This window comes from Rhineura floridana, chromosome 3, assembly GCF_030035675.1.
Source record: "Rhineura floridana isolate rRhiFlo1 chromosome 3, rRhiFlo1.hap2, whole genome shotgun sequence".
NCBI classification, from domain to species: domain Eukaryota; kingdom Metazoa; phylum Chordata; class Lepidosauria; order Squamata; family Rhineuridae; genus Rhineura; species Rhineura floridana.
Window position 1 is genome coordinate 87,403,781 of NC_084482.1, and position 24,052 is coordinate 87,427,832.

A 24,052-nucleotide genomic window follows, 5' to 3' on the forward strand; every position below is an offset into this window, starting at 1 on the left:
CAGGATCATTCAGACCATGGTATTCCCGATCTCTATGTATGGATGTGAAAGTTGGACAGTTAAAAAAGTGGTTAAGAGAAAAATCAACTCATTTGAAATGTGGTGTTGGAAGAGAGCTTTGCAGATACCATAGACTGCGAAAAAGACCAACACTTGGGTGTTAGAACAAATTAAACCAGAACTATCACTAGAAGCTAAAATGATGACACTGAGGTTATCATACTTTGGACACATAATGAGAAGACATGATTCATTAGAAAAGATAATAATGCTGGGGAAAACGGAAGGGAGTAGAAAAAGAGGAAGGCCAAACAAGAGATGGATTGATTCCATAAAGGAAGCCACAGACCTGAACTTACAAGATCTGAACAGGGTGGTTCATGACAGATGCTCTTGGAGGTCGCTGATTCATAGGGTCACCATAAGTCGTAGTCGACTTGGAGGCACATAACAACAACAACAATATGAAACTCTCTTTATATACTGAGGTATGTAGCACATTCTGATCCAAGATTAGGAATGTCTGCCAGTTTAAATCATTACCTCTTAACTGCACGTAATGTGTTTATCATTCCATAACCAATGGGAAAGAGTTGCTCACTGAAATATTTACTACTCTAGTAAATGGGATTATGTAAACAAATTATTTTCCCTTTTCAGTGTACAGTCAATGAAATTACTTATTTCTGTCAGCAAATGCAGCCTGCCACTTTCATACTTTATTGTGCTCCCTACTTTCTGACTGCTTAAGGCCTTATAAATATCTTGCTGCAGTGTTCTTATTTAAGGATTTATGTTTCTGAAATGTGCTTCTGTGTCTATACCCTGTTCTGGGCTACACATTATTATGTGAATTCTACATGGTATAGCATGGGGTGGGGAACCTCAGCCCCAAGGGGCAATGCAACCCTCCAGGCCTCTCTGTGTGGCACCCAGGACTCTCCTTAGGCCATTCTCCTACCCTATTGGTATTTTAAAAGGAAATATCAATAAATTATGATTCTTACATTGATGTTTTAAAGATAGATTTTTTTTAAAAAAAGTCAATTTTTCAAAAATAGGCATGGAAATTCACTACATTAAAATCTGATCCTCAGCGATTGAGAATAAGCAAATTAATGGAAAATTTGGTACCTAATCTGAACTGGGTGGAATTCTAGTACACCCCTAGTTTACAGAAAGCTCTGGATTTTGCATGGCTGAAATCAGCCTTGTAACCAGCCATGCTTGTTAGGAAGGATGCTGCCTTTTACCATGATCTTGGTTCCTTTCTTCTGAAAAACTCCAAGGGCTATAACAGATAGAGGAAAGATGTTAAGCTGTATAGATTTGCATAACAAGACAGCCCTGTAGTCAGCCTTCCTTGTTAGGTGGGGCAGCCACATTTCTACGTGGGAGAACACATAGTGCCAGCCAATTCCTCACCCCAACTGGTGGAGAGAATGTGAGGGCCAGGTAGTGAACTTCACTAACACTGCGAAGTAAATCAAACATATTTAAAGTGACTGTCTGAACCATATCAACTCTCTTAATATTGTTGCTTCCTCCCTGCTAAAACAAAATCAGCATAGCATATGGTTTGTTTCTGTTATTTGGGCTGATTATAGATGTTGCCACCACTCTCCACATGCTCAGAGGCACATGTTACCCAATCATTCCAAGCTACACAGGAAATGGATTGGACTGTGAAAGACCAGCCCAAACTGTGTTTGCATTTTTACAAATTTGTTAAGTAGTACCATATCTCAAGAGGAGTTCAGGTCTCCTGCTCCCCTGGTGCATTCGCTATAGCTACCCAATTTACTTGCTTTTTAGAGCTTGATAGAAATATCTGTTGGCTATAGGTACATTCTTAAACGGCTAAGGTTTTTATTTTGCCTGTTAGTGAATTTCTCCACTTTTTAATCCAAGAGGTAAGAAATGGGATCCTGTGCAAGTTTGCTGAGAATGGATTGATCATTTGAAAGCTTACTGAGTTCAGTGGGATTTATTCCCGTGCAATCATGCTTAAGATAGGTGAAACTGACCATGGGGTAAGGAGAAGGAGGAGGTGAGGAGAAGGGAGAAGCAGAAGAGAGGGGGACAGCAGGTTTGATTATTTGCATGCTTATTGAGTTCAGTGGGATTTACTCCAGTGCAATCATGCTTAGGATAGGTGAAACTGACCTTGGGGGTAAGAGAAGGGGGAGGAGAGGGCTGGAGTGGGGAGGGGAGGAGGAAGAGAGGGGACGGGAGAGGGGAGGGAGGGTAGATGGGGAGGTGAAAGGGAGGGAGGGGAGGGGAGGAAAGGGTAGGTTTGATCATTTGCATGCTTATTGAGCTGCCCTGGGCTCCTACTGGGAGGAAGGGCAGGGTAAAAATCAATCAATCAATCAATAAAAATAGGTTTTATTCCTGTGCAATCATGCTTAGAATAGGTGAAACTGACCTGGGAGAGGGGCAAATAGGGGAGGGGGAGGGGGAGGAAGGAAGGAGGGGAAGAGATTGGGTGGATGGGCACTGGGCAGAGGCAGTGTCCCTTTCCTTTCCAAAAGGAAAACATTGTTAACAGTATCATTATCTTTTGGGTTAACCCCACTTTTTATTCTATAGCAGACACATGTAGTCTCCCACTCAAATTTAAACTAAAGCTGTCCCTGGCCACATCCACACCAGGCCTTTACTCCACTTTAAATAGTCTTAGCTTCCCCCAAAGAATCCTGGGAAGTGTAGTTAGTGAAGGTTGCTGAGAATTGCCAGGAGCTGCAATCCCCAGAAGATTTTATTTATTTATTTATTTATTTGATATATATCCCACCCTTCCTCCCAGCAGGAGCCCAGGCTCAATAAGAATGCAAATGATCAAACCTACCCTTTCCTCCCCTCCCCTCCCTCCCCTTCACCTCCTCGTCTACCCTCCCTCCCTCCTTTTCCCTCCCTCCCCTCTCCCGTCCCCCTTCCTCCCAGCAGAAGTCCAGGGCGGCAAACAAAAGTGCTAAAAACACATCAAAATATCATAAAACAGACTTTAAAATACACCAAAACAAAACAACTTTAAAAACATTTTTAAAAGCTTTAAAAACATCTTTTTTAAAGGGTTAAAAAACGTGTTTTTTTAAAAAATATATATTAAAAAGTAATTCTAACACAGACGCAGGCTGGGATAGGTCTCAATTTAAAAGGCTTGTTGAAAGAGGAAAGTCTTCAAAAGGTGCCGAAAAGATAGCAGAGATGGCCCCTGTCTAATATTTAAGGGAGGGTATTCCACAGGGTAGGTGCCTCCACACTAAAGGTCCGTTTCTTATATTGTGCAGAACGGACCTCCTGATAAGATGGTATCTACAGGAGGCCCTCACTTGCAGAGCGCAGTATATAAGGGATAAGACGGTCTTTCACGTATCCTGGCCCCAAGCTGTATAGGGCTTTGTACACCAAAACTAGAACCTTGAACTTGGCCCAGAAGCAAATGGGCAGCCAGTGCAATTCTTTCAGCAGCGGGTTGACATGTTGGCGATACCCTGCCCAGTGAGCAGTCTCGCCGCTGCATTTTGCACCAGTTGCAGCTTCCAGACCAACCTCAAGGGCAGCCCCACATAGAGCACATTTCACTAATTCAGCCTGGAGGTTACTAGTACATGGACAACAGTGGCCAGGCTATCCCGGTCCAGAAACGGCCGCAGCTGTCTTATCAGCCAAAGCTGGTAAAAGATGGACTGACTGTTAATCCATTCTGGCCACTGGAGCTCTGTCAGGGAAATAGGAGTCACCTAGCAACTCTCAGCACCCTTCACAAACTACACTTCCCAGGATTCCTTAGGAGAAGCCATGACTGTTTAAAGTGGAATAAATGTCTGGCATGGGTGTAGTCCCCTGATTAGCCAAGCCAAACAGCTGTGAGTCTGGCTTTTAGAACACTAACAGTTGGTTCTTACTGAGCATGCCTGCTGTATCATAATTTTCTTAAATTAATTAAAAATCAGTCAGGCTTTTTAAAAAACTTTTAACCTGCAGACGATGAAGGTCAGAGTATGGGGCAAGATCAATAATAGGATTACAGGTACTCTCTGAACATGGCTGATTTTTAATTTCAACAAATTATGAGACCACTAACAGAAAAATGTCCAACAGGGGTCTGGATTATTTTATTCATGTTTCAGACTTTCAAGTCTGGATGCTCTCTGAGTGTTTTGTGTATCGCCATGAAAACTTAGAGGGTTGATAAGCAAGCGTTTCTGAGTTCAGGACCTTACACTTTGTGAAATTTTGTTTTGAAATGAGCTTATGGGAAGCAGCAGAATAGCATGGGAGTATTTTTAATTTAACATTGCGGAATGCGAAAAATCCATGTTGGATATAGTATACAGCCACTCTTGTGGTGTATAAATACAAAATTCTAATATTTAATAATAATAATAATAATAATAATAATAATAATAATAATAATAATAATAATAATAATAATAATAATAATTTAATTTATGTGTCGCCTATCTGGCCAATGGCCACTCTAGGCGACGTACAAATCAGTTGCAGTAAATGCAGCACAATAAAATACACATAAAATACAATATAACAAGGAAGCTATAAATAGGAATGATAACAGTTCAGAGTAATAGGCAGTTAGTCCTGAACTCTTCAAGCGTCATGTTACTAAACAGGCTGTTTTTCAGGATCACTTAAGTAATTATAAGTTGATTATGAAAAATCAGTTCTTAGTCAGGGAAAAGTCTTGAGTGAGCAGATGTTTGAGGGCTCTTCTAGATGAGGCTTTTGTTGTGCACTCATCCTGCCTTATTCACTGGATTTTTCAGAGGGTCTTATTCTTCAGTTGCTTCTGTTCCTTTAAAAAAAACTATCATTCTTTAAATGGAGGTTGTTATTGTCTGTCAAGTCACAAATTAAAAAGAAGACTATTTCCCAAAAAAAATCTGGGGAGAGGAATGACAGTTCTGGAGGGGTGCCCCCCTTTGACTCCCACACCCCTGCTACCGGGCTCGCTGGAATGTAGCCTATTGTACAGGGCCTCCTCAATAGCAGCTGCCTATTTGTGAAATGTTCTCCCTCATGAGGTGCATCTGCCAGTGGATGTGTTCCCACTTCTCCCTCCACATGTTCATTTGATGTGGGGAAAGAGTGAACATGAATGCAGTGCTTTCGGTATCACTCAGTGAGATGATTTTAGCTGGAATCCACTGGGTTGTGTACACACGTTCTATACTCCTGCTCATTTCCCCCAGAATTTGTTTGCAAGAAAATGCTTTTCCCCCAGAAGGCCAAACTGCCATTTGAGCTGTGTTTCCACATTTATCTTGCATGTTCTCCTTTCTTGCTTTTGTGAAGCTCGACTCAGCTTTCATGTGGCTTTCTGTGGTCTCCTTTCCAAGCGCTAATGAGGCCCACATCAACTTAGCTTTAACAGTTACAATTTACACACAATTTTGGAATGATCTTAGCATGGAACAGGTTTCAATTTGGCTAGGGCCCTATTATGAAGAACAGCCTTTATCAACCCCCAGATGTCCTCTGCCTGTTTTGGATGACAACTGTCATCTGACGGAAGTTGTGGTCCAAAACATCTGGAGGGTACCAGTTTGGCAAAGCATGCATTTGATCAAACTTTGGGTTTGTGAACACTAAGGAAGTTTCCTTTGACTTGGTCAGACTATTTCTCCCTCTAGCCATCATTGTCTACTTTGCCTGGCAGCAGCTCTCCAAAGTCTTGGTCAGAGGATCTTTCTCATCACCTGTAACTTCTTAATGCTTTAAACCCCTAATGTTAGGTCTGGCAAACATATGGAGTGCACCATATTGGAGGAGGCTACTTTAAATAAATATTTTAAGAAAACGAGCTCTCATACAATTTCCACAAGCATATTTATATTACATTTTTACAGTGAACCAGTTGCTGTCCATGAGCTGCATTTTATCCATAAACTGTGCATATGACATAAATTTATTTGGGATAGTCAAGGCTGTATAGAATGAAGAAGATCCAAAGGGAGCTAACAACATTTGATAAATTGGCAGCCTATGGCTAATGAAATTCAAGTGCTGACAAACAGAAGAAGAATTGCTTTGGATGGGATCCTTTAAATGATTCCTGCGGGTTGCTATGCTGCAAATAAACTAAAGGGTCTTGGTATGGACATAGAAAACTCAGTAGAAAATCTATGCTTATGGCATATTCCAAATCCACAAATATTAGAAAACAATAATGTAAAAGGGAAATATAATTGTATAAAAATGGTATGTTCAATAGTATAATTGAATAATGAACCAGTGCATGAATTCAGTGATGGACTGAGTGTAGGTGAACAAACTGAAGCTTAATGCAATCAAGACAGAAATACTGTTGGCTGAGGTTTCTTTTGTTAGATATACAGCCTGTTTTGCATGGAGGTTGCATTTCCGCATAAGAACAACATTCACAATAGTGTTCCTGGATTTGGCACTGCTCTGAGTGCCCAGATGGTATCAGTAGCCAGGAACACTTTTCATCAGCTTCAGCTGTTGCACCAGCTGACTCCTTTCCTGGAGAAAACTGACCTGGCTATGGTCATTCATGTTTTAGCAACATCTAGATTAGATTATTGCAATGAATTCTATATAGGGCTGCTATTGAAAAGGGTCTGGAAATGACAATTTGTTCAAAATGCAGTGACTAGGCTGATAACTGGTGTGCTTCACAGGGAGGATATATTTCTGACATTGTTCCGTCTTAACTGGTTAGATATTTTTATTATATTAAGTTGTATAAAAAAATTATAAAGAAACTTATTTCTGGGCCTGATTCAAACTGCTGATAGTAAGCTTTGAAAGCCCTACACCACAGGTGGGTAACCTGTAACTTTAATTTATGAGCTCCCCTCTAAGCCTCTAAAACCCCCACCTCCAATTCTTCCATTGCATAGTTATACAGCCATGAGAGTGACTGTATACTACAGCCAGCAGGGATTTTTCGCATTCTGCAATGTCACATTGAAAACACCCCCGCATTCCATTCTCATGCTGTCCATAAGCTCATTTCAAAACAAAACCTTACAAAACTTATAGCCCTGAACTCAGATACTCTTGCTTAACAACCTTCTAAGTTTTCATGATGATACACAAAACAGTCAGAGAAAATTGAGAGTTCAAAGTGTAAAACAAGGGGGGGAAATCCAGACCCCTGTTGGACCTCTGCAGTGGTCTCATAATTGGTTGAAATTAATTAAAAATCAGCCATTTTCACAGAGTACCTGTAATCCTATTACTGACTTTGCCCCATATTCTGACCTTCATCTCCTGCAGTTTAAAAGTTAAAAAAATGCCTCACTACTTTTTAATTAATTTAAGAAATTTAACATTGAAGTCTGTTATAACATTGGGCATGCTCAGTAAGAACTAACTGTCAGTGTTCTAAAAGCCAGACTCAGCTGTTTGGCTTGGCTAATCTGGTGGTCACATCCACGTCAGACCTTTAATTCACTTTAGACAGTCATGGCTTCCCCCAAAGAATCCTGGGAAGTGTAGTTTGTGTTGCGCTGTGTGTAATTTGTGTTGCTTAATTTCGTTTAAAGCAGCACCACAGCAGCAGAGTAACAGCAGATGTTGAAATGCAAGTGTGCCAGTGTGTGCGTGCGTTTACCTAAGAAAGCAGGCTTTTACCCTGCATCAGCATCACTGAGAGTTGAGACTTAGTAAAATAAGAAAAAGCTACTTTATTTGTACAAATACATAGTAGATAGAAAAGCAAACCTAGTTCTCACTAACTAATTAAGTTGGAGGCATAACGCCCAGCTGTAGGGGTTAGCCTCATGGCTTGGAGAGAGAGAGAGACAAAGGGATGTCTCCTCTCTCCCGGACAGTCGGAGGACAAAGGAATGGAAAGGGTGGAGGGAGGAGGGCAGGTAAGCTTCCCTAAAGACGTCACAGTCTAGCAACAGAAGGAAGTCAGTCAGAGCATCACAGGTAAAGGTAAACAAGCCTATCCATCTGGAGGACCCTAGCTCTATCTCCCTTCTGGAACATAAACAAAAGAACAAAACAGGAGATGCTCTTGCCCCACTTCCAACAGTTTGTCCAGGGTGCTGAGAGTTGTTAGATGACTCCTTTTCCCCTGACAGAGCTCCAGTGGCCAGAAAGGTTTAACAGTCAGCCCCTCTTCTGGGGATTGTACCTCTGTGAGGGGAATAGGGCATCTCCTAGCAACTCTCAGCACCCTTCACAACCTACACTAACCAAGATTCTTTGGGGGAAGCCATGACTGTCTAAAGTAAAATAAGGTCTGGTGTGGATGTGGCCAGGGACAGCTTTGGTATAAAATTGGGTGGGAAACTACATGTGCCTGCTGTAGAATAAAAAGGTAGGGAAAACCCTGAAAAACAATTATACTGTTCAAAATGTTTTCCTTTTGGAAAGGAAAGGGGCTTCCCCTCTGACCAGTGCCCACCCACCCAATCTCCTCCCATCCCCTTCCCTTCCCCTTCCTCCCATTCTCTCCCTCTTCCCCCTCTTTGCACCTTCCCCAGGTCAGTTTCACACATCTCAAGCGTGACTGTACAGGAGTAAATCCCACTGAACTCAAAAAGCATGCAAAAGATCAAGCCTGCCTTTCTCCTCCTTTCTGTCCCCTCCCTCTTGCCCTTTCCCTACCCCTTCCTTCAGCCCTCCCACACTGTCCCCTCCCCTTCCAATCCCCTCCCTTCCTCCTTCCCTCTCCAATCTCCTCCCCTTCTTTCCTCTTTCCCTCTACTCTCCCCTCCCCCTTCTCCTCCTCCCCCATGGTCAGTTTTACCTATCCTCAGCATGATTGCATGGGAGTAAATCCCATTGAACTCAATAAGCATGCAAACAATCAATCCATTCTCAGCACACTTGTACAGGATCCCATTTCTTACCTTCTGGATTAAAAAGCAGAGAAATTCACTAACAGGCAAAAAAATCCTTGCAGTTTAAGAATGTATCTATAGCCAACAAATATTTCTATCAAACTTTAAAAAACAAGGAAATTAGGCAGCTATAGTGAATGCATCAGCGGAGCAGGAAACCTGACCTCTCTGAGATATTGTACTGCCCTACAAATTTGTAAAAATGCAAACAAAATCATAGTCCCATCCGCTTCTTGTGTAGTTTGGAAGAATTTGGTAGTGTGCCTCTGAGCATATGGTGAGTGGTGGCAACACCTGTAATCAACCCAAATAACAGAAACAAGACATGTGCTATGTTGATATTGTTTTAGCAGGGAGGAAGCAACAATATTAAGAGAGATGATTTAGTTCAGATAGTCACTTTAAATATATTTGATTTACTTTGCAATTTTAGTTAAGCGTTTTCTTTTACTTCTGTTTCTGTTAATGTGAAATTCAGTAACACTTTGCATAATTTACACTAAAGAAAAAACTCCAAAAACAATTGTGGAATAATGGCACTGACTATTCTGCAGAATAGTCTCCAATGGACGTGAGGAGTGTCTCAATTTGCACAAGATAAAACAGTGGGAGGTGAAATATATTCTAGCAAAATTCTAGGTGTGCTCTCTGTTTTTAATTGACCATGTCCACTTTTCCTTAAGTGGAGTGGTTTAAGCATAGCAGGCTGAAAACATGCATCATCAGCAGGCAAAGTTTGTTTTTTCCAACAGCTAGATTCATTGCTTAAGTAGCAACATACTGTAATCAGTCTGATTTTACACCAAACTGCAGTTTCAGATTCCACTGTTAATGCACCCAAAATTCAAGCAGGCTTTTGGGGTGGGTTAGATTTTATCTTCATTGTTTTTAGATTTTTAATGCCATGTATTGTATGCCTATGTTGTACGTCGCCCAGAGTGGCTGGACAGCCAGCCAGATGGGTGACTAATAAATTCAATAAATAAATAAATAAATAAAATAGAAATAGAACATAACCTCCAGTTTGAAACACAAAAAGCTGTCTTCACCATCATATGACACTGACCAATAAAAAGGCTTTGAAATTAATAAAAAATAAATTTGACACAGCTTTCTAGGATGAATAATGAGAGAAATATAATTTTCTAGGTTAAATTCTCTGTAGAAACAATAGTAACACAGGAATGAAGCAAAGCATGAACACCAACAAATATACAAAAATGTAATTCTCCATCTTTGGAGATGTAGTTCTGATTGCAGATGTTGCCACCACTCACCATATCCTCAGAGGCACATGTTACCATATTCTTCCAGGCTACACAGGAAGTGGATTGGACTGTGAAAGACTAACCCAAAATGTGTTTGCATTTTGACAAATTTATAGGGCAGTACAATATCTCAGACAGGAGGTCAGGTCTCCTGCTCCCCTGGTGCATTCATTATAGCTGCCCAATTTCCCTGCTTTTAAAAATTTGATAGCAATATGTGTTGGCTATAGGTACGTTCTTAAAGCACAAGTTTGGTTTTTTTTTTTTTTTTTGCCTATTAGAGAATTCTTTCCTTCTTGTTCATTTCCTCATTTTCCAGGCTTTTTAAAGCCCCCCCCCCGGCAATGGTTTTTGTTGTTGTTTTCTATGAAGTTTTGGAATAAATGGAAGAGGTAGTATTTTATATTAAACAAACAAACAAACAATACCTTTCCTGGGAATTTCCCCCAGCTGTCTCAAAACAAATTTGTAGACCTTTGCACTGTGTGTGTGTGTGTTTTCACACTTAAATAAGAAAGGAATTGTTTTCTCTTGCTTTCCAGAACAGTAGCTGTATTAAATCAGTTGTACAAAATATATCTACTATACTGAGACTTCTGATCTGAGGTAGCCATGGTGAAACTGATCAGAGTAGCCTTTAATTCAGGTTAGTTAACCTAGAATACTTTTGTCTGTGGTTCCATTCATTTTCAGCTCTGGCTTTGCCCACCACTGGCATGTAATTCCTAACAGATTACCCCTGAGGGAAATCAACCCTTGACAGAAAAATAAGAGGTTGCCTACCACTGCCCTAAATGGTCTGAAGCAGGATATCTGAAGGACCACCTCCTATGAAACTACCCATGCACTCAGATTAACACCTGAGGCCTACTCTGTGTCCCCACCACCCCCACCATATGAGAGGTGGCAGATTAGTACAAGCCCCAGGACCTGTTCACTTGTAGCACCTAAATTGCAGAATATGCTCCCTAGGGAGGCTTTGCTGCCCCCATTGCTGCTTGCCTTTGAGTGATTATGAAAGCCAGGGTTTATATCTGTCTCCAAAACAGCACTATAACTGAAAAATAGGGTTACCAGACCTCCAGCTTTCGACTAGAGTCTCTGGATTTTGGGGGGCCTCTGTCTCCAGGTGACTCACTATAATCTCCGGACTTTCCGCTTTCATTAAAAAAAAATAAGTTTCTGAGTTGTCTGGTTCCCGAGATATACACCAAAATGTCTGCTGCCCTCCTACAACTTCTCTTAGTTGCTGTAAGGTCTGCTCTAATCCCTGCCCTTTCAGATTTTTAGCCAATAAGAAGTCAGGGTTGTGATTGACAATAGTAAGAGCTAAAGCTCATTTCAGGTTCTGAGAACAGTTTCCTTTTCCTGTTTCATTTCATATCAGGAATTCAGTAAATATATCGTTTTCAGTAGCATAAAGAGTACTTTCTCTGTACAGGATTAGGACTTGCTTCTGAGTAAACATGCATAGGATTGCACTAAAACAGAAGATCACAGCAGGATCTTGGTAGGCATAAAAGTGTACATGCAAGGTTTTTTAATTACTTGCAAAAATGACATATTATACTTTTTGTTTTTCAAATCATTTTTGAACAGACATTTTAAAAAGTGTACATGCTTCAGTGTTATACTTTTCTAGTTAAGAAGTCAAACATTTTTTCTCTGTCAATTATATTCACTGGAATTGGTTTGGCTTATGACGTGAGTTCATAGCAGCCCACAGGGAAGACAGAATCTTCTTACTCATTTCTCAGACCTGTTTCTGAAGTGAAGGGTCAAATCTGTAAAGAAATTTGGATGTTAAAAGGTAGGGGCAGGGCATTGGAGGCACAGGGTTGCCAACCCTACTTGGATATGGATATCTTTGCAGAGGATCCCTAGTCAAGCTTTACCAACAACACAATCCAAACCATATCTACTGAGAAATAAGTCCTATTGAGTTCTATGGGGCTTAGTCCCTTAGTAAGTGTGTTTAAAATTGCAGCCTTCGGGGACATCTCTCTTTACTTTGAGTGCTCCCATCTAACATCTCCACAACACTAGGCTCCTTTCTTCCTACAATGGCCTTCTGGTGACTGGCCTGGCCTGAGAGCACTTAAACCCTTCTTGCCAGAAGCAAGTAGGCTAGATTAAATGTTCCCTGCCCAGGCTCCATCTTTTAGCTAAGATTTCTATCTTAATTTCCAATCAAAGAAATGTTTTTGTATGAATTGTATACACCAAGCAACTGTGGTTGATGCTTAATGTATAATACTTAATGATGTCACTTGGACCCGCCTCATGATGTCACTTAGGCACACCCCATGACATCACTTGGGCCCGCCCCCAAAATCTCACGGTTTGGGATGCTTCTGACCTGGCAACCCTATTCAAAAATGGCTTTGATGGTGCTTGATGGGGAGGATGGAATTGAGATGGTATTAGAAGTGGTTACTTAGGCAGCAGTCCAGTAATAAATAACTCTCACTATTTGTATCAGTACTTTGTTTTAGTTCTTTTGAGTATTGGTACTTTGAATATTACTGATGACATATCAGTGGAGGTAATCTTGCTATTATGCATTATGTTCATTATGTTTTACATCTTTGTAAGCATATGCATAAATCACTGAGGGGGGGAAGAGAAGCTATTCCCATAGTACTAGTGGCATTTGAGATGCATTAAAAACTGACAGTTTACTGCAGGAGTCATTGATGGAAATGCAAACAGTAGCAGTGAGGTCTTAAATTATTTCTAGTAAATCCAGTCGCAGTTGAATGCTGTTTCCCCTTGGGATGCTTGAAAGAAGCAGGCTTTAGAGTAAACTGGAACTACTTCTGATCTCTTAAGGTAAACCCAGTTGGATATAGTGCTTCTTTCAAAGTCAGCATACCCCATATTTGATGCAAGTGAACATGAGACTGCAAGGAAGCAGAATACCTGCAAATGTAATTTTCGGTGAAGCATGGGTGCAAACTTTGCATAAATAAACAATTCTTATAACTGAGTTAACTCTAAACTATTGCTGAACAAAAGTGGTTGCAATGTATATATTAAGGTGTCTCATGTGAGACCCATCCACCAATGAAGCAAGTCAAAGGCCAGTGCTTTGTTACAGTTAGGGATGGGGAAGAAATTTAATTCACATTCACTCCCTAGTTCACCCATTCTGAAATAACGTACAAACCGAAACGGAGCTATCATTTGAAATTTCCACTTTTCCCAATTTTCTGATGCAGTTCTCCAACCAAATAATGAGGTGAAAAATGTGTATATTAGGGGAAAGTGCACATAACAATATTTTTATGCCCACTTTCCCCTAATATACACATTTGTCAACTCATTATTTGGTTGGAGAACTGCATCAAAAACATACAAAATGAATTATTTTAAGAAAAATTGCTTGCAAAATGTTGTACAGCCAGAGACATCTGAACTAAAATGCTGATGAATTTTCATGAGAACTTCTTTTTTAAAAAGTCACAAACTGGTGCAGAATTGTGGAGAGTTTAAGACTGGAAAAATGAGAAACTGAGAAGAAACCAAAACTCAAGGGATTCGTCCAACCCTAGTTATTTTATTTATTTATTTGTTATTTGATTTACATCCTGCCCTTCCTCCCAGCAGGAGCCCAGGGCGGCAACTGTTATGGCGACTGTCCAAAATTTGATTAATGTTAGCATTCATGGGGTAGGGGAAGAGCTCAGGAGTAGAGGGCATGCTTTGCATGTGAAAGGTCCCAGGTACAATCTCTGGCATGCCCAGCTAGAAGAAGCAGATAATGGCTGATTTCATCGACATCTGCCCAAGACCTTGGAACCACTGCCAGAAAGAGGGAATAATACTGGACTAAGTAGATATTATCTATTTCTAACATTGGCAATCCCAGACAGATTCTGTGAGTGCTCAAAAAATATACATCTGAATGTTGGGCTGAGTGAAAATGCCCCCAGCTTTCAAAAAAGCTCAGTTTGCAGCCTGCCAAAGACAGGCATTTGAGTCATTTCCAAGGATGAAGAAGCCACAATTTTAATTCCCCAGAATGCTCTGGAAAGATGCTTTACCATGATGCAGTGCCATTCCAAAGGGCATTCCTGAGGGGAAATGATGGCCTTCACTGGGGCCACCAAGTCAGATTATTAGTCTATCGAGCCCATCCGTAAATAGAGTTATGGCAGTGAGGGGGCCACTATTTATCCACAGAATTTGTCTGGGACTGCTAACATTAGAAACATACAAAGCTGAATTGCACCCGATCAGACTGTTTGTCTATCTAGCCAGTATGGTCTTGAAGAGGTTTTTGTTGCTGGTATACATGCTGGTCTAAATTACTGCTTCCTAAAAATTATTGTACACTGTGTACCTGCTACCATCAAGAATTGAAGAGCTGGTATTTTAAAAACATTTTAAAACTTCTATTATGTTTTTCCCATTGCTGGAAGAAGTACATCCATTCTATTGATCCATGTGGGAGCTTAAAACTTAGTAGGTAATTGAAAATACCTGCATTGGAGTATTGCTTGGAAGTGTTTTTTTTCCCCTCTCTGTTTTCTTTTGCTGGTGTTCCAACCAATTTAAAAGAAGTTATTCATTTGTTAGCCTCCTCATATATAAACGGCAAACTTTGCAAGAAATGTTTGGACATACTTCATTCCTTGAACTTGAGTCTTCTTCAAACAGCAGGGTTTAACCATTAAGACACAGCCATAGTAGATGTCATCATACACTTTGGAAGTTTTGTGTAACTGCAGTTTAAATCAGTGCAGAGAAGTGATATGGAGGGGAAGCAATATCAGTATGAACCTCGAAGTCTTTTTGAGAATAATGTCTCCCCTAAAAATGATGCATAAAATAAATTTCTGTTGAAAATTGTTATTAATGGGAAATGCCCTTCCTCATGACAGATGGGATGTGTGTGGATGGGAAACCTGTATTTGCCAATACCTTGCTTTGGTTAGCTGTTGTGAATATCTGTGTATTCTGCACACAGGCACAAAGCAGCCCACTATTAGTGAGGACTAGGCCTCTCGGCATCTGTGGTCTGAGGGCAGATTTTGTCCTCACTTTATCATAACACTGTAGCACTTTATATTTCCCCATAGAAGCAATTAGCAACCATTTGCTTATACAGGAGGACCAAGGTAATGTATGTGCACATCAATAAACTATTGGGCTAGAGCTAAATATTCTCCAGTATTTGGCTCAAATTATCAGTTAATGGCAACTGCACATCTCTCAAGCAGGGAAGGGATATATCAGAGAGGCTAATGTTTTGCTGGGGTGGGAAAGCTAAGTAGGCAAGAAAGTACTGTTGTGAGTTTGGGGGTTGGAATGGATGATTCCTGTGGGTCCCCTTCCAGCCTCTGATTTGGAATCATGTGCCTTGGGGGAGGGGCTGGCTCTGCTGGCTAGATGAGTTTCTTTTGTTAAGCTAATAGGGTTTGCTAATGGGTCTTTCAAGTGCTCAGCAACTGGTGAATGGACCAGGAAGATCCTTTTGTCATTTAAACTCTGCAGGAGAGCCTTCCCCCCCACTCCTGGTGGCTAGCAAAGGTTTGTGCTTTGACTGTGTGTAGAGTGTGTCTGGAGAAAGGCTGGGAACTGGAGGCAGGCAGAGAGGCTATCTCTCTGCACCATGGCTTTAGGATGCCTCCTGCAACCCAGATAGAAAAGCTGGATATTGGACTGCTGATGCCTTGAACCCCTCCATCCTAAGCTCAGGTTGGAATGTGTGTAAATCAATAAACCATATTTCATAAAGACACCACAGTCTCCGCTGGTCCTCTTCCCAAAGGAAACCAAACCCTGGATGAGGGCAGGGACCCCTGAAATCTCACCGCTCGGAGATTGGGGAGGCAAGCAACAGTACGTTTGAAAGCTAAGGACTGAGGCAGGGATGGGAAACCTGTAATCCTCTAGATCACTATTCTTCAACCTTGGGTCCCCAGATGTTGTTGGACTACAACTTCCATCATCCTTGGCCATTGGCTAAGCTGTTGGGGTTGTAGTCCAACAACATCTGGGGGCCCAAGTTTGAAGAACAGTGCTCTAGATGTTGTTGGACTCTAACTCCCATCAGCCCCTGGCCAGTGGTCAGGGATGGTGAGCCCTGTAGTCCAACAATATCTGGAGGTGGACCACAGGTTCCACATCCCTGAACTATGGGGGAAAAGGATATGCAACAGCAAGAGGTGCCTTTTGCCTTTTATTTATAGACCATTCTGAAAGTGATGCCTATGAAGAACTCTTCCTCTGGCAATGATGGTGGTCGTATTGCTGATTTTGACCGAAGAAGAGCTACTTCATGAGTTTTATGTCTGGTTCCGGACATGGGGTCACATAATGATACTTAGCATTTTTACGTGTTACAATTATTGGAGCCAATAGGTAGGAAAGCCCTAAAATAGAGATGGGAAACCTGTGGCCCTCCAGATGTTGTAGGACTCCACTTCCCATTAGCCCCAGCCATTAGTCAGGAATGATGGGAGTTGTAGTCCAGCAGCATCTGGAGAACCGCAGGTTTTCCATCCCTGTCCTAAAGCAAAGTTTGTAAGGATGATAATAAAACATAGCATTTTATATCTAGATTTTATTTTGACTGGGCTAGGTGAACTTCTATTTCATTTTTGATTGTTTATACAAATTATACTGTTTATACAGCTGGGTGTTTGCTCTCTCTCCCTTGCACTCCAGAAACTGATAGAATTTTGACTCTTTGGAGACAACTTGTGGGATCCCATCACACTCCCCCTCCCATTTTTTGTCAGTTTTCTGAACTCACTCCTGAATTACATGTATGGAAGAATTTAACAAATACATATCCAAAGACTAGGAAGCTGAATTAAAAACTGTTGTTCATAATGATTAATTTATACTATGAATCTCAGCTTCTCTCTATGAGGAGGTTGGTAGCTATTCAAAAATAGTCAGCACATAGTATTTAGGAATAATTATTGGTCAGTGGCTCATGGTCACTGATGTTCTGAAAATATTGGGGCTGATCCAGATGAACGTATGTCCTTTTAATAAACACTGAATTCAACAGGAGGAAGTTAAGTATATGCTGCTATTAATGGGACTTAAGAGTCTTTAGGTTGAGGCATATACCACACAGGCTGGGGTGGGAAAAATGTTAACAGTTTTTGTCTTACCTCTTTTTGTTTTTTCAAACCACCACCACCAAAGCCTCCTTGTTCCTGGGACAGAATGTCACTGGGAACAGCACCAACTTGTTCATTCAAATAGCTGTGAAGATCCTAGTGTGCATTGTTTCCTGTGCATTTAAAGGTTAAAAAACTTTATCTATGCAATCTATCTATGGAGTGCATGTGTGTAGAACTTCCAAACACACTTTAAAAAAAACATTCAGCAGTTATTATCTCTGATTTTTGAAAAGAACTGCTGTGGTTCAAGCAGAAACACTTTCTGCACGCTTCTTTCTAATGATGAGAAATTCACTCTGTGTATGTTCAGAAATGCAGTGTAAATCCAAATCACTACTGTGCACAATATTTCCTGATCAACAGCAGAAAGATATCTTTCTAAGCAATGTAATGTAGATGTAAATCTAGTTGAAGAGAGCTTTGAATGTGGAAGCCAATAAAACCCAAAAAGTAAAAACCAGCCAGTCATGCCCAATTAAGCCACTTCTTTCTTCCCATGCAAAAAATTCCAGAGGTGTGTGTGCGTGTTAAAAGTGACTCTGCAAAGATTCACTTTCATTTATGTATGGGAACAGAGACATATATCAAATTAGCATATCTTTGTCTCAAATGAAAACAATGCACTACAGTAGGATCTGTACTAACCTGCAAACTACCCCCATTTATTTATTGATTTGTAGTTTGGTCTAGACAATTTCTTAATTGATGTGCAAAACAGAAATCATCTTTGATGATATCTATCTTTGATTTTCCTTAAATATCTTTGTTGGCAGTTAAAGACAAAACCATCAATCAGTGCAGGAAGTTCATCCCTATTGATCGCTCCTACCAACAGCAATCACATCAGAGCACTTTATAACTAGGGTGAGGCTTGCAAACATGAACTAACACTGCTGGAGGAAACTGTGCCAGCCGCCGAAAGGATGTGATGACTACAGGTGAAATATCAAAGAAATTATTAACTTCTAAAGCTCCATAATTGTTACTTCTCCTGAAGGAATCCTAAATAATGTTAGAAAATCAGCAGGGGTATTATTCTTTTTTTCATACAAGAGAGTTTGATCCCTTATGGACAATATAAACTGGAGGCAGATACATTTTAAGTAATGTGAAGGTGGTGAGCATTGCTGCCATGGCAAACACACTGATTTCTTTTGCCCCATGATAGTCACCAGTCAGGTATTTGGAACACTGTAAAAACCATGTTGACCACGGACAGTAGTGTAGAGGTAACAAATGTGTGCCCCTGGGGGTTGTTGGACTCCAACTCCCACTAAGAAAGGAGGGGGGAAATCCCAAAATGCTGAGAAAAAATGTATTACTTGGGAAAGCCCAAGGTGTTCCGGCCTCTAGCACTGGTAACAGGCGGGGATGGTGGGGAGTTGGAGTCCAACATCATCCACATTGGCTACCCCTTCAGTAGCAGATAAGAAAAAAATGAGTGGACGTAATCATGAGCAATGATGGGTCTATCATACCATCTTCAAGTTTCTTAAAAACTCATGTCTGTCTCTAGGCATATGCTAGGGGAAAGGGCCTGTCTTTACAACTGTACACAAGTTACTAGGTGGGAGTAATAAGGGTAGAAAACAGAATGCAAAATCTACGACACAGCTGACAAATCTGATTCATTTCTTACCCCGTTCCTCTGTCTGGAAGGAGCTAAGCTTTTAAAAATCTGTATGCTACAGAGTGCCAGATATATATTTTTATGCCAGTGCAATGAAAATGACTCTGCTTGTTTATTTCTTGTGTGAAGCATCTGAGTGACTGAACTTGTAAGCCGCAAGCAACATACTCGGGAATCTTACTAAAATCAATGGAACTGCTCTTTCGAACAAGCCGTTTCATTGTGCCTTGAGTTTGTTACTACATTAGATAGCATTTTGTGACCTAGCAGTCTTATGATAAGTTTTCTCAAATATTTCTCTTCGCCTTTGGGTGGACATTTGAGAGCAAAAGAGCCCCTCCCTTTTTTTGGAGAGCAAAAAGATTGCCTCAGATTGACAGTCAATGGTAATGAAACCGCTGCTGACCCTGCTGTACAATGTGAATTTTGTTACACAGCTATATTTGTATTCATAGAACGTGAACCTTCCAGTGTGAAATTTGGGAATTCAACAAACAGCAATGTTCTGAAAGGGGAAAAGGGTCACTCAGGAATAAAAATTCTCATTACTCCCTGAAGGTCAAAGATAGGGAATCTGTGGCCCTCCAGATGTTGTTGGACTACACCTCCTGTCTTTCCTGGCCAGTGCTGGCAGGGAGTGATGGGAGGTGGTGTCCAACAAATGTGCCAATAGTAAAAAGCTGCTGTATAGATTCAATAATGAGACTGTGCAATCAAACAAATCTTACCAAACCATGTGAGTTCAAATGGTTTCACAATTTCACATGGCCATCTCTTTCATGTGGCAAGACACCTGATGTCCTCCAAATATTTTTCACTTAATGTCCATCAGCCTTAGCCAGCATCGCCAGAATTCAGGGATGATGGGAGTTGTCCTTCAAAACATCTGTAGGGCACCAGATTGAGAAAGGTTGTGCTACATGAGAAATTAGTTATGTGTGAAGTAGCATCTCATCAGTCAATCTAGAAATAATCTTCTCTTCACAGTATTTATTATTCATCATCAATAGGTTTTTTTAGTACACAAGGTCATTTGCAATTCAAATCTCACGTATCATTGAAGTAATACTGTGAGATAACTACTTAGATCCAATCATGAGATTTCTTCACACCAACAAAGTTTACTAAAGCGGCCTTCCCCAACCTGATGTCTTCCAGATGTTTCAGACTACAACTCCCATCATCCCTATTGGCCACACTGGCTGGGGCTGCTGGGAATTGTAGTCCAAAACATCTGGAGGGCACCAGATCAGGGAAAACTCAATTAAAGGAAGAGTAAGCATGCACCTGAGATGAGGGAGGGGATGTCACAGCCAATCATAGGTCTATAGTCAGTGTCCCTATGTGTTTACAGAAGCACATATTCCCTTCAGACTACAGTCTTTCCCATGTGTCATTCTGGGAAAATAAAAAAAAATACAAAACCAACTGTCTGCCTGTTTAAGTATGAAATGGACCTAGGGACCAAAGCATACAGGAGGCTGGATGTTTAAACAGAAGAATGGTATAAAATATCACCCTTTCCTTCTGGCTGCTTATGTGCCTCAAGCTGCTTTTACATCTCATGGGGAGGGAACTAAGGGGTACTCAGATTTTTCCCCTACAGGGAAAAATGCAACCTGGCAACAATATTGAGCAGAAAAACATCTGGAGAAAAAAGGATTAAGTAGCCCCCTCTCGAAAATGTTCCTCCACTCAAATTGTCAGTCCCTTGAGACTGCTTTTAAAAAAACCAGGAGAAAGAGAATCACAAGTGTGTGTCGCATCTAGTTTGAGCCTAAGTTTTGTGATTAAACATTGGAACCTGGATCTCACACGCATCTTAAATGCAAGATGCTGTCACTATATGTGATGGCTACCTATGTGCAACGGTGGCTCTTCCTGGCCTTGAGATTTCATAGATATACATTTAAATCAGTCTTTTATTATAGGGGTGCTAGCATATTCTGCCAGTCTCAACTCACTTATAAGAGAAAAGAATAGTTAACTACTAAGAGTAAAGGGGTAGAGCAACTCCTTTGGAGTATATAGGATAGAGGACTTCTAGGCCCATTTATGGGTTGAACAATCTGAACAATTCTTGGAGGAAGCCTTGAAGATTTGAAAGCTGACATCATAATAGGGAGAAAGAGATTTTACGATCCTTCAAAATTCCCTTCAGGATATTTTTTTCATTTTCCTTTCAAAGCAACAAGAACAATAGGAGGGAAAACATTCTTTGGCTGGGGTGTATCATAGAATCATAGAATCATAGAGTTGGAAGGGTCCTTGTAGGCCATCGAGTCCAACCCCCTGCTCACAGCAGGAAATCCACAGCTAGAGCATCTCCCGCAGATAGCTGTCCAGCCTCTGCTTGAAGACATCCAGCGAAGGGGATCCCACCACCTCCCTAGGCAGTCGGTTCCATTGCCGAACCGCCCTTACTGTCAAGAAGTTCCTTCTAATGTCCAGTCTGAATCTACGCTCCTGCAACTTAAAACCATTAGACCTAGTCCTACCCTCTGGGGCAGCAGAGAACAAATCTGTACCCTCCTCTATGTGACAGCCCTTCAGGTACTTAAAGAGTGCAATCATGTCACCCCTCAGCCTTCTCTTCACCAGACTGAACATGCCAAGTTCCTTCAACCTTTCCTCATAAGACTTGTTCTCCATACCGGCTATCATCCTCGTCGCCCTCTTCTGAACCCGCTCCAACTTGTCGATATCTTTCTTAAAATGAGGCGCCCAGAACTGAACGCAGTATTCCAGATGAGGCCTGACTAATGCAGAATATAGTGGGACTAGAATATAGTGGGACTATTACTTCCCTCGACCTGGAAACTATAGCTCTGTTTATGCAGCCCAAAACCATGTTTGCCTTTTTTGCCGCAGCATCACACTGCTGGGTCATGTTCAACTTGCGATCCACTACAATTCCAAGGTCCTTCTCACACGCACTACTGCTAAGCCGGGTACTTCCCATCCTGTACCCATGCATTTTGTTTTTGTGGCCTAAATGCAGAATCTTGCATTTGTCTTTATTGAATTTCATTTTATTAATTTCAGCCCAATTTTCTAGTCTATCCAGGTCCCTTTGGATTTTATTCCTGTCTTCCATTGTGTTAGCTATCCCTCCCAGTTTTGTATCATCCGCAAACTTCATAAGGCTTCCCTCCACCCTGTCATCTAAGTCATTGATAAAAATGTTGAAGAGTATCGGCCCCAGGACAGAACCCTGTGGCACTCCACTCGAAACCTCCTTCCAGTCCGAAGCAGAGCCACCGACGACCACTCTCTGAGTACGGTTTTCCAACCAGTTGTGAATCCACCTGACAGTATTTCCATCTAGTCCGCATTTGACCAGTTTGCTAATCAAAAGGTCGTGAGGGACTTTGTCAAACGCTTTGCTGAAATCTAGATAGATGACATCTACAGCATTTCCACCATCTAAGCTAGTGACTGGATAAAAAAAAGAGATGAGATTAGTTTGACAGGATCAAACAATCCCAAGTGCAAGATCGAACAATCCCAAGTGCAATCACAGGTGCTGCTGCTGAGGTTAGCAACACAGTCACTTAGGGACCCACTGTTAAAGACCTTACCCTGTAAGACAATCTTACTCGGCCACGAGTGATCGCCAATGAATGTTAAGTTGTAAATGAAAGGGATCAACTGTTGAGACAATTGCCCTGGAGAGTGAGAGAGAGAAGAAACTAAATCAAAGATTGCCGTTAGCATGTAGAAAAGAGAGGGACTGAAAGAGAGGGTGGGGGTGGGCAAAGGCGGAGGAACGGGAAACACAGGAAAAGGAAAAGAGCGAGAATGACACTTACGCCCAAGGAGAGACAGAGGAACGAAAGAGAGAAAAGGAGCCATGCACTTAGGGAGCCGCAGGAAGAAACGCTTCAAACAGCTGATTCTCCCCCCCCCCGTTTTCAATCCCTGCCTGTCGTTTTGCAAGCACGCCGGAGGCTACGATCTCTGTGTTACCTTAAAGGATGTGGAGCGAAGGCGAGTCTGAAGGGCTCCAGACTTTAGGAATTGTGGTGGTGATTTGTTCCTCTCTGAAACTTTTGCACTACCTTGGACTGATTGACTTGTCAGATGGTAAGAGACCCTGCAAAGTTTGCCAGCTCCCGTATACTGTTATGTAGCAGCAGCCCGAAAGAAATCATAAATAAAAAGGCTCTGCTTTTTCTCATATAGCTACTTTTCTTTCCTGCTTAATTCTGCAGTGTTGAAATTTTGCTTTGTGTTGTTGCAAGCTTCCGGATTTCTAGCTGTGGGGTGTTTTCAAGTTTCGTGCTTTAATTACGAAGCTGTCATGTTTCTTCCTGTAAATATTGCTTTGCTATAACGTAGTTCCTGTTTGGTGGAATATGCCTCTCTTGGGATAACGGAAATCAGATCATTCTTAAAACTGGGATGTGTTTCCTACTAAAGCATGCAGGTGAAATCTTTAAAAGTGTATTTTGATGCAACCGGGAATTTTAGAAGCTTCAAAAAGCAGATGGTGGTGGTGGTGGTGGGAATAAACTTCAAAAACTATTTTTTTATTTTGTTGGAAAGCTTAAGGGCTGGTTCATTATTATCTGGCAACCGGAAAAGAATTCTGTGCTACATATTTAAATGACGTTTAGCAGCCAAGAATGGTCTCATGAAATTCATAAAACTGATCTCTGTTGACAGAAGTGAGTGCTTGAAATGTAAAATGAAGGCGAGCACACTATCCCTTCTGGAGTTACAAAGTCCTTTTTGGCAGGCATATAGATGAACAAATGTGGCTATGTTATCTGAGCCAGAACCCCAGGCAGAGTTTTCTTCACTGAGCAGTTTACAAATAATCTATCAAGGAGGAATCAAATATGAAATGAATGATGAAGCAATGTACAAAAATGTTGGTTGAGGCTGCAGTCCTGCACATGCTTACATGGGAGTAGCCCCAATGAGCTCACTGGGACTAGCTTCTGAGTAAACATGCAGAGGATTACACTGTTTCAAGATTCATCCCTTTAGTTCCCGTAGAGCACTGACAGCAACCCCTAGATTTAAACCCACTCTGTGCTACTGGGCTCCTTGAGGGTTAAAAGTTCCCTTGGGTGACAAGAGGTAACAAATGTCATCCAGGCTTCTGTAGATTTTATTTACATTTATTGCCTAGCTATATTGTTGATACAAACC

At 41.2% G+C, this 24,052-nt stretch overlaps 1 protein-coding gene and 1 long non-coding RNA gene across 3 annotated transcripts in view; one reads left to right on the plus strand and one right to left on the minus strand.

Moving 5' to 3' along the window:
• KCNIP1 (potassium voltage-gated channel interacting protein 1) overlaps window positions 1–24,052 on the plus strand; it is a 161,781-nt gene that overhangs the window by 54,833 nt on the left and 82,896 nt on the right. Inside the window, exon 1 of one of the 2 annotated variants that reach the window (XM_061616815.1) lies at window positions 22,724–22,978. The exons of the other annotated variant lie outside the window; for it this stretch is intronic. Coding sequence (XP_061472799.1) covers window positions 22,870–22,978 — 109 coding nt within the window. The 5' untranslated portion in view covers window positions 22,724–22,869. Of the gene's footprint in view, window positions 1–22,723; window positions 22,979–24,052 lie in introns of those variants that run through there. 2 annotated transcript variants of the gene reach the window in all.
• LOC133380145 (uncharacterized) lies at window positions 11,720–23,120 on the minus strand. Its single transcript, XR_009761370.1, has 5 exons — window positions 22,862–23,120; window positions 19,621–19,778; window positions 17,251–17,372; window positions 14,747–14,932; window positions 11,720–11,901 (listed from the first exon to the last, which is right to left on the minus strand). It is a non-coding gene; the product is annotated as an uncharacterized LOC133380145 (long non-coding RNA).